Source organism: Lucilia sericata, unplaced genomic scaffold, assembly GCF_015586225.1.
Source record: "Lucilia sericata isolate MDLA Ls3-8-SP2 unplaced genomic scaffold, ASM1558622v1 Contig000255F_arrow, whole genome shotgun sequence".
NCBI lineage: Eukaryota > Metazoa > Arthropoda > Insecta > Diptera > Calliphoridae > Lucilia > Lucilia sericata.
Window position 1 is genome coordinate 289,531 of NW_023994281.1, and position 11,897 is coordinate 301,427.

General features: G+C 30.0%; 1 protein-coding gene across 1 annotated transcript in view; it reads left to right on the top strand.

Moving 5' to 3' along the window:
- The window catches only part of LOC119602820, a 68,181-nt gene extending 58,400 nt beyond the window's left edge, over positions 1-9,781 (top strand). The window contains 2 exon segments of the mRNA XM_037954570.1: positions 3,373-3,585; positions 4,879-9,781. Of these exon segments, the coding sequence (XP_037810498.1) occupies positions 3,373-3,585; positions 4,879-6,690 (2,025 nt within the window). The 3' untranslated portion in view covers positions 6,691-9,781.
- Positions 9,782-11,897: the final 2,116 nt, after the last annotated feature.

Genomic DNA, 11,897 nt, shown 5'->3' on the forward strand with positions numbered 1-11,897 from the left:
TCTCTATTCATAGTTTTCATCTTTTGTTCTTATTGTTCGAAAGGAAAATTTAATTTAGTTCTTGCAACAACTGAAGCATTAAATGTCCTGTAATAATTCAACGCGTAAAAACAATGGTTAGCAAGTGAAATGTTAGCTAAAATTAAATGCGAATAGTTGGAGCAGCAAAAACGGAATATGAATGCGTAATTTTCTTTAAAGAGAATGTTTTAAGTTGACTGTAAATAATTAAAAAGTTATTGAACTGAAAGGGAGACATATAATTAATATATAATTGAAACATTACTCATGCGTACCGTTGCAAATAGTACTAAATACATCTTTAACACTACTTGTCCAATTATATTCCAATTGAGTTAAAATTAATACAAGTTTAAATTGTCAAAATATATGTTGTTAATAAGGAATAAATCAACAACTGAACTAGAACTGAACTAGAACTGAACTAGAACTGAACTAGAACTGAACTAGAACTGAACTAGAACTGAACTAGAACTGAACTAGAACTGACTAGAACTGAACTAGAACTGAACTAGAACTGAACTAGAACTGAACTAGAACTGAACTAGAACTGAACTAGAACTGAACTAGAACTGAACTAGAACTGAACTAGAACTGAACTAGAACTGAACTAGAACTGAACTAGAACTGAACTAGAACTGAACTAGATACTGAACTAGAACTGAACTAGAACTGAACTAGAACTGAACTAGAACTGAACTAGAACTGAACTAGAACTGAACTAGAACTGAAACTAGAACTGAATTAGAACTGAACTAGAACTGACTAGAACTGACTAGAACTGAACTAGAACTGAACTAGAACTGAACTAGAACTGAACTAGAACTGAACTAGAACTGAACTAGAACTGAACTAGAACTGAGAACTAGAACTGAACTAGAACTGAACTAGAACTGAACTAGAACTGAACTAGAACTGAACTAGAACTGAACTAGAACTGAACTAGAACTGAACTAGAACTGAACTAGAACTGAACTAGAACTGAACTAGAACTGAACTAGAACTGAACTAGAACTGAACTAGAACTGAACTAGAACTGAACTAGAACTGAACTAGAACTGAACTAGAACTAGAACTGAACTAGAACTGAACTAGAACTGAACTAGAACTAGAACTGAACTAGAACTGAACTAGAACTGAACTAGAACTGAACTAGAACTGAACTAGAACTAGAACTGAACTAGAACTGAACTAGAACTGAACTAGAACTAGAACTGAACTAGAACTGAACTAGAACTAGAACTGAACTAGAACTGAACTAGAACTGAACTAGAACTGAACTAGAACTGAACTAGAACTGAACTAGAACTGAACTAGAACTGAACTAGAACTGAACTAGAACTGAACTAGAACTGAACTAGAACTGAACTAGAACTGAACTAGAACTGAACTAGAACTGAACTAGAACTGAACTAGAACTGAACTAGAACTGAACTAGAACTGAACTAGAACTGAACTAGAACTAGAACTAGAACTGAACTGGAACTGAACTAGAACTGAACCGAACCAGAACTGAACTAGAAAAAATTTTAAATTACATTTAAATTAAATTTACTAAAGACTACTTGAAACACCTTTTTTTCTGCTGCCCTTTGCAGCCGGAACTATACCCTTCAAAATAATTTTATTACAACAAAAAATATGTGATTGATCACTTTTTGAAAGCTGCAAATAAAAAACTAAAGTAATCATTGAATACATTATAAATTTGTAAAAAAAAAAAAAACTTTATACAAACAGCATTACTGGCAACAACAAAACCATAAAAAGAAAATTTATTTTCTGGTTACTGTTTTTAAATCTTTCAACTGTAAAACATTTGTCATTATTTTCATTTCTATAACAAATGACCTTTGGAAACCAACACTTAAGGGGAAAAACAGATGAAGAATAAAAGTAATATTGTACGAGAATACTTTGTCTTCAAAAACAAAATATGTATATGTAAAAGAAAGCAAGAGCAGAAAAAAATCTGAAAAATTATCTTGTGGCTTTAGGCAATTTCTTACAATTTAGTATTTTTTTCTCTTTTATGAAAAAGTAATTTTTTCCTGTTTTCATAAAGACAGACAGACACATTTATAGTTACTTACATATTTAAGCATTGACATAAGCTGGGTAAAACCACCTCTTAAGACCACCTTCATCAATTCATAAATTTACCTACAATATTACAAAATTATATTTCCTCTTTTACAAACAAACATACAAATTATACACCTGCCTATTCTTGCTGGGAAATTGTTGGATGTTTAAAAGAATAACTTCGTAGGGTATAGGAAAATTAGTCGCGTATAATTTTTTTATATAGACAATCTTCGAATAAAAACTTTCTGTATAGAAAAACTTTCGACTAAATGTTTTATATGTTGAAATTCTTTCGTAAAAACATTTTCTATAAAGAATAGTTTTCGATTAAAAATTGTCTAATTTTTAATAAGAGCAGGTAGTAGTTGGGAAGCTTTTTTATAGAAGCTGGTAGTAGTTGGGAAGCTTTTTTTATAGAAAAGTTTTCTTAATGGAAAGGCTTTAGGTTAAATGTTTTCTGTACAGAAAAGCTTTCGATCAAACTTTTCTATATTGAAAAGTTTTCGGTTAAAAATTTCTATATATAAAATATTATGATCATTGGGTTTCTTTATAGAAAAGCTTCCATATCCTTATTAAAAACTTTTCACTTAAAAGCTCTCTTTAAAGGGAATTTGTCCATTAAACTTTTTCTATATATCAAAAGTATAGAAAACTTTTAAGCTTTTGCTTAAAAGTTGTCTATATATAGAAGATTTCCTTTTTATGAAGGAAAATTAAATGTTTTCTATATAGAAAAACTTACAGTTAAACTTTTCTCTATCGAAAAGTTTAGAGTTAAAAATATTACTTAGGGAAAAGCTCTCAGTTTGAAGTTTTTACACAGAAAAGTTTTCAGTTAAATTTTTCTATATAGAAAGTTTTTCGGTTAAAAGTATAAAAAACTTTTAAGCTTTCTATATATAAAAACTTTCAATTATACGTTTTATTTATATGAAAGCTTTCGGTGTAAAGTTTTCTATATGAGAAAACTTACGGTTAATAGTATTTTTAATAAAAAGCTTTAAAAATTTTCTTTGTAGAAAAGCTTTTGGTTAAATGATTAATGTATTCAAAAATCTTTCTGGTCTCACCATATGGAATACATTCTGTAATTTCATTAGTTTATACATTTCATTCTTTTAATACTCTGATCTTCAGATTCATTTACATTGGCCTCTCAATTCTATACTCTCTCGCTTTCTTATCATAATGATTTTATTCTTTTCTACAAAACTAATATTTACCATTTTTGCTCTTGTTTTTACTATTTCATTTCCTTAGGATTTCGTTCAAGGACTTTCGATATTGTCGCGTGGTTCGGTGGAAGAGAAATTACGTTGGACTTTTCAATTATACGACATCAATGGTGATGGTTATATAACGAGGGAAGAAATGACTGATATTGTGACTGCCATTTATGAACTGATGGGACGTCTGCCCGATGAATTACCTGAAGAGGAAAAAATCAAAGGAAAAGTGGAACAAATATTTCAGGTAAAACCTCGAACTCATGCCCCTTTAACTAATCTATAATATTCATAATACTCCTATACTATATATTAGCTATTATGTATATTAAGTATATTTAAGGAAAAATGAGAATGAGAATGAAAAAGAAAAGAACATTATTATGAATAGGAAATAATATGTTATTGAGGCAAATTCCTTAAGACATTTCAGCTTAAAATTATGTTTATGATAATGTGTTTTAACTTATACTACCATTTTCTCTCTGTGTGTATGTGTGTAGGTTTCCTTTTGTCAAAAGTCTTGCTGCTGAACGGAAGTTAATTGAATAAAAGTTATTTTTTGACATGATGGCTATAATACTAATAGCTAAAGAAGATGAACACAAAAATTATTCAAAGAAAAAATAAATGATGAGGGAGTAACGGCATATGAAAGCGGAAATGTCAAAAAGATTCTTAAATAAGTTTATTTTTCTTGTTTAAGAAAAATATGCGTAAATTTATTTTGAATGACAGTTTTTAATAAAATAAATATTTTTACGCAGTTTTTTTGAACTTTTACTGTTTTCATAAAAGAACTTTAGACAAGTTTTCACAATTGTGTTAAATATTAAAAATGTATTTTAATGAAACTTGTTCAATACCTTTTGAAGAGTTTCTTTTTAGTTGAATGAACTTTTTATTCAAGTAGAGTCTGGTAGGATTTTTTAATATACAACAGTTTGTTTGCAAAAGAGTTTTAGTGCTTTTGACTGGTAAAATAAAGTGTTATTGATTTTTAAATGTAGAATTTTTTTAATGAAATTTTTTACATGGATAAACATATCCATTATAGAGTATAAATTTTAAATATTTCAATTAAAGAAAATCATTTTAAAAAATCTAATTTTAAATTAAATTTCCTTTTACTATAGAATTGAAAAACTATACTTAATTAAACAGTTCCACAAAAAATTTATTTCAATTAACTTTGTTAAACAACATTTTTCCCACAAAACTCATGAATAAACCACTGCAGAGAAAAATACAACTCAGACTTTAGAAAAAAAATTGGGAAACAATCACTTGACATTTCAAGCAACATATGGAGGCAATTGTGTTCAGCTCTAAAGTTTTCAAATTATAACAAAACTGGTCACGTATTAGAGACATTTTTTAAAACAAGTTTTTTGGTGAAAACCAAAAGTGTACTTAATGTTGGCAATGCAACACAGCACGGAAAACAACACCAAAAAACAATTTAAAACCAAATTTTATTTATATCTTCTAATTTGTTACCATCTTTTTCTTTTCCTCCGCCTTCCGATTGAAATTTTAGAAAATGGATATAAATCGTGATGGTGTAGTGACGCTGGAAGAATTTCTAGAGGCTTGTCGCAATGATGATGCCATTTCGAGATCAATGTCAGTATTTGATTCTGCATTCTGACCATATCCATTGGAATGTGAAATAAAGAAATCAACAATATCATCATCATCAGCAGCAGCAACACCAACCCCAACGGCGACAACTAAGAAGGCTAAACGTTTAGATAGTGGACAGCGTACAAAAGGACATGCCGGACGAACGGAAGATGGTAAACATAGCAAACAAATGAAGGTAATACGTGAACAACGAAAGCATGACAAACAACTGAAATTACGTGAAAAGTATGAAGGTGATGGCGGCACAGATGTCGACGAGATTCTATCGGTAACAACAACTGTAAATAATGAAGACAGCGATAGTGAGGTGAGCGAGACAGATTCCTATTGTCGCCACTGTTTGAGGCCACAATCTGAGTTGCAACTTAGATATATGAGACCACGACAGCGTAGTAAATTACGCCAGCAACAGCATGCCAAACGTGAGCGCAGTAAACAACGTTTTAGTACATTTTGTGCTGGCAGTGGCAGTGGTAATGCCAATGCGAGTAGTGCTGGTGGTGGCGGTAGTGGTAATCAAGCTCAGAAAATGCGTTCGAAAAAATCCCGTTCTAAAAGTCGTGCTAAACGTGCCCGTAATAATAAACATACGACTAGTAGTAACAACATTAGCCAAAACAAAACTAACAATAACAATAAGGAGCAACATTTAAAACTGCCATTAATACGGGACTTGAATGCGGCCAATGAACAGGCCATACGTTTTCGTTGTCCTCAAGTGGGACCACAAGTGGGACGTGATCGACAAATGCCACCCATGTTGCATTTTCATCATCCACAACATGTACAAAAGCAACTAACAGCATATCAAGTGCAATATACACACGTTTATGGGCAACAACAACAACAACAGCAGCATCAGCAACAACGTTTTGGAGGCCAACAAGCCATAAGTCCCATGCAAACAACTACTTTAACCATGGAAAGTGAATTGAAGCAGCAACAACAACAGCACTATCATCATCACCTACATCATCATCATCAGCATAATGAACATTTATCAAATAATCAAAAATCAAATAAAAATCAGCAACAGCCACATGCAACGCCAACAAAAGATTTAACTGCCACCAATATGACAACAATAGCAGCAGCAGCAACAGGAGCAAACAATTTACGAGACTGTTGCCACTCCTCAAGCCATCAACAAAATCAACAACAAACTACTCATTATCAAAGTCCCCAATGTAGCAGTGATTACAAGCAACAAGCAATTTGTTCCAACATTGCCCCTGCTACTTCATCCAGTTGTTGTTGCTGTTGTACGTCTAGTGCCATGGCAACAACAACGCAACATCATCATCATTATCACCATTACCCCGACCACCCTCCTCAACATTTGCATCATAATTTGCCACAACTGCCACTAACACATCTAGAGACCACATCTACAACTACAGCTGTTGCTTCTTTTGAAACCACCACCACATTAGTGGTAACAGCAACAACAACATCAGCAACTACTACCACCAACATTTCCATTCCCCCACAAGTCCTAGCACAACAGCTCCCACCTGCACCTCCACCGCCGCCACCTCTGCCATTATCAGATGAACATGGAAATTTGAATTTCAATAATCCTACAACATCAACTGAAGTGGTGGACCCCTCTAATCTGGCGGCAGCAGCCACTACACCCGATTCTCCTTCATTGGTTAAAGTGAGCACTTGGTATACTGTTGCTAAGCAGGGCGTTTCTTGCTAATATTTTTTGCTCCCCACAAAATTGGTTGCAATTTTCAACATTTAACTAATACAACAACAACTACGATTACTATAGCAACAAACTCCAAACTACCTAGTTTTATTTGCAACATACTCACACACTCTGAAAAAATATGCTTATATCCATGTATGAGCATGTATGTTGCAGTGTTATTACCGATATTTGCTTTTTAATTGATGTGCAACAAAGAGATTCTAGAAAAAAAAAACACTGGAACAGAACAAAAAAAGCAAGCTAATACATACATATACACATAAGTTTGTTTAAATCTGTATATGTGTGGGTGTATGTATGCTTGCCCGCACTTACAAGGGGTTTCCTGTTTCCTGTATGTGTATGTATGTGTATACTTAAATATATGTTAAGTGTAAACAAGAGTCAGTTATTTCAGTTGCCTCGTTTGTATGTGTTTGGGAGTGTTTAAATTTTTAACTCTGGTTTTCCTTTGACTCGAAGGATCTTTGTGTGTTTGTGGCCTCAGGTGTATTTTAAAAAAAAAATAATAAAAGAAAAAAACTTCTCATTGAACATTTTATTCAGTATTTCAGTTTAATTATTCGTTTAAATTTATATGCGGGTGAAAGACCGGAAATTGGTAAATGAATTAATTTGTAACAAGTGAGGCAGGGCAATAAACAAATTTAAATGTGATAAAACGGATTTCTGTATTTTTTCCGTTAATGAAAATGTAAATTAAGAGAAGCATTATATTTATGCACAGAAAAGAGAAAAAATGAAGAATATTAAAAAAATAACTTGTTTAAGACTTTTAATGGTTTTTAATTACCTAATAACAGACCTTTCAATATCAACGGCATACATCTTCATTACATTACTTAATTATAATTTCATTTATAATTATTTGCTTATCAGGTTTTCTCATTGCAATACTGTCTTTGCAAAATTGCAAATTTGTCTTTTAAACTCCTTACATGTAAGTGTTTGTTTGTCATTGACAACTTACTTTATGACAAATTGAGACATCTATGTATGTTTATCATAGAATAAAGACGAAATGGAGCAAACAATTTTGTTGTGATTTGGATAGGGTTGTCGACAATGCACTCAATCAGTATTTGGAAGTCATTAAAGGGACTTTATATCAGTTTTTTTGAAGACCTCAGAGTCGACATCACAGTTATTATAGTGTCGTATCATATTAACCCATCTACATTGACGTCTGTAAGGAATTCAAATTTGGATAATCCTATCAAACTTCTGAAGGCATATACAAACAGGAGATGGAGAACTTGTCTCTTTCATTGAGATAACAATTAGGATAAATTGGGTTCTAACTTTTGGGTAAAAATGGACTTATAGTTACAAGTTTTTGGTTAAAATTATTAATTGTTAAGAAATTAGTTCTTTTTTTTATATAATATCAAAAACGACTGCTTTTGGTGTCGATGGGATCTCAGCAAATGAGTTCTAGTTTAATTCGAGGAACCGCAAGACCCCGATCTCCTACTCTATTCCTTATCTTTCTAAATGACCTTCTATGCCAAACTTTCAACTTCTTTTATATATTATAGGCCAAGTTCTTTGGAGATTAGGGCAATGAGGCAAAGCATGAACTTATTCAAGATCAAGTGGCAATCTCTAAATGGGGTCGTGCTAATAGAGTCGCTTTCAATGTACGTAAGACTCAATGTTGTGTTTTAACGCACGACAGATCATGTTGCTTAATTTATATTTATGGGTGGTGTAAATATTGAAGAGTCAGAAACTGTAAATGTTCTGAGCATGAGAATGCAGTGTGATCATAGCTGGACTAAACACATGTTTTTAACGTGGAAAGAAGTACTCAAGTGTCTCGGTTTTTTTAAACCGTATAGTACATACTTCACCCCCTCTGACCACCTTGTTATCTACACAACATACATATATCCGACCTAAAATAGAATACAATTACCATGTATTGGCCGACGCTCCATAGTCTATTTTGGGGCTACTCGACCGTTACAGGAGAGGGCTGCGGACCTATCGGAGACAGTAGGATATACAACTCTATTGATTCACTGTCGCATAGCAGCAATATGAGTGTGTTTCACAATTCTATCAATATTACAATGGAATATTTTCTTCTGAAATTAGGGAACTTGCTCCCGAAACCCGCATATCCTCAAGTAACACACGTCATTTAGTAAGAGCACACTTATCTGTGGTCAATTGGCCAGTGGATCACAGAATGTACTACAGATAGAATTCATTCTTTAGTCCTACTGTCCCTATGTGGAACAAAATTTACCCTATCTTTCCTATCACTTGGAAGGGTTTAAATCGAAAGTCCACAAACATAAGTGCTTAAAAAGGTCATTACAAATAAGCAGTTAAAAAAGTTTCTTACGCATAAAATTATTACCGTGTTCGTTATGTTCAACACTACGCATTAAAAGCAAATACTTATAAATAAGTGCTTAAAAAGGTCATTACAAATAAGCAGTTAAAAACGTTTCTTACGCACAAAATTATTGCCTTGTTCTTTATTTATTTTACAGAATATGAAGTATTGGTTTTCATTAAGAAATATTATTTTATTTCCTGTGTAGAACGCATTCAATAAAATAGGGAAACTTCAAGTAATTACTTACGTATATGTTGATATGTAAGTCATTAACACTTAAAAGTAATGCGAACGGTATGTAGTAGAAGTTGAAAATTAAGTTCTTTACTATGTTTTTGCAGAGTTATGAACAATTATCTGGTTTACTAAATTCTTAAGTTAAACAAAGGTTTGTTGTATTTACAACTATGAATTAAAAGGTTAATTGTAGTAACGAAAAATTTTCTTTAATTTCAATTGAAAGAAAAACGAGATAACTAATAAACATACAAATGCAAACAATTAGTATGCACATCAATTTGATTTCAAACCAAAGAAACATCTGTGAAAAGAAGATTTGAGATGGAGATTTATCAATTAATACGTACATTATTTTGATGTAAGTGTATTATTAGAATATGACGTTAACTGTTAAACATTTTCAATTAAATTGGATTAATCACATAAAAACTAGTTGTCCTTTCTAAATTTTAAGCTGATCTTTTTTTATTCTTAGTTGTGGTTGTTGCCCATTTAAATCTTAAATATTTTAGTTTAAGTTATAAATTTTAGTTAAATTTACTTATTATTGTTTAAATTACTTATTATTTTCTTTAATATTTAAGCTAAACAAAATTGTAAATAAATTGTTTAAACTATTTGATAAAATTAATTAAATAAATTTACTATAATTTAATCTAAATTTATAAAAAAAAAAATTAAATTGTTTTCTTTTAATGTTATCATTCGATTGTTTAAGTTGTTTTTTAATAACAAATAGAGATTTTATTTCGAATATTTGAAAAATTTATATTTTAATTTTCTTTTTAAAAAAAGTGTTATTTACCACCAGCAGCTTTCTATTTACCACTTAACATGTTGTTAACTTTTCAATATTTTTCTTCTTTTTTTTTATTTTTAATTACTGCAGTTTGTTAATTAGTTTTTTTTTTCGACTATACTCTTTGCAGTTTCTAATTTTGGTACATATTTCCGCAATTGACCTACTTTTCTTAGTTAGGTTTTTGTTTTTTCTTCTTTATAATTAAGCGAAGAAATTAAGTATTTGGTGCATCTTTAAGCAAAATATTTGATTTTTTTTTCCTTTTTGGCTAACAGTTGAAAAAAGTTTTTCTCTTAATTTTGCAAAAGGAGTTAAAGCAAAAATTTGTTGTTTAAAAAATGTGAAAAATTGCACAAATATTTTATTTTTTGTTGTGAAACTACAAACAAAATGTTTTTATTTGAAAGAAAAACTTTTTGTGGTTTCTCTTTGTACAAGACACGCTGAATAAATAAATAAAAATAAAGTTTTCTTTTTAAGTCAAAGTACTTGTACTGTGATAATTTGAACAAAGTGATTTTTTGAGATTTTTTTCTATATTAAAAACAAACCATAAAAGTGAAGAAAGGAAATTTAAAAAGCCGTTAAGTAAATATTTTATGTAATATGCTTCAAACTTAAACCTTTACTTATAGTCACACTGTGCAGCTTCTTAGGTAAGAATAGAACTTTTATATAACTATTTACACAATTCTAATTAATTTTAAACACAAATTTTTCAAAACTAACAAAATCCTCTTATTTCTTCAATTATTTAGTTTTCTAGAAGCTACTTAAAAAAAATCCTTCCTTCTTTCTAACCTCAAAAACTTTAACAATATTTCCATATCAATAAATTTTCCAAAACTAACATAACAAACTAATACCAACAACTTCTAGAACACCAAAACCAGAGCTAAAAATTTTACCCAACAAAATAACCCAAACTCTTAAAATAAAATATTTATTATTTTTTTTATTATTGTTATTTATTCTAACAGAAGAAAAATCTATAAAATCTTGTCTTATAGAAAAACAAAAATTGTGAAATGAAAAATCCTTAAACAAAATGTAATTCTTATGAAAAATGAAACCAAAAAATATTGTTATAAAATTTTAAGAAACAAGAAAAAAATTCATAAATAAATAAATTGTTATTTAAATCTATACTAAAGTTACTAAAGAAAAATAATTGTTTGTATGTATTAAAATGTTTCAAAAACTATTACAACTACAAAAGAAAAACAAAACTCTGCAGAATGCATTGAATCATTGATTAGAACTAATACCATAAAAAAGAAAACTAAAAACTAATAACGATTAAAAAAAAATAAAATAACAGAAATTGTTTCCAATTGTCTTAAACTTAAGCTTTTATTTGTTTGTTAAAATTTGTATAAAATAAACCCCAAAATATCCCCAAACTGCCCCGCCCTCTATGACCGAAAAACTTTGATCTGATGTGGTAGAGTTTAAAATGAAAAATCTCTAATGTATTAATAAATTTTAATGTGGTTTTATATTTGTTTGTTTTTTCTGTATGCAAGGAAGTTAAGTTTATATAGTCTAATAAGGATTTTAAACATTTATTGGAAACACAGCAGATATCTGGGAACTAACATATATTTGTGGACTAGATGATACCCAAACAAAAATGAAATCTTAACAAAAATTTTCTATAAAAAATTAAAAAAATCTATAAAAACAAAATTTAAAAAAAAATGTTTATCAAAAGGAATTTTTTTGAAAATTTTCTATAAAATGATAATTTTCTATAATAAATTTATATTTTTCTATTTTAAGGAAAATTTATTGAACATT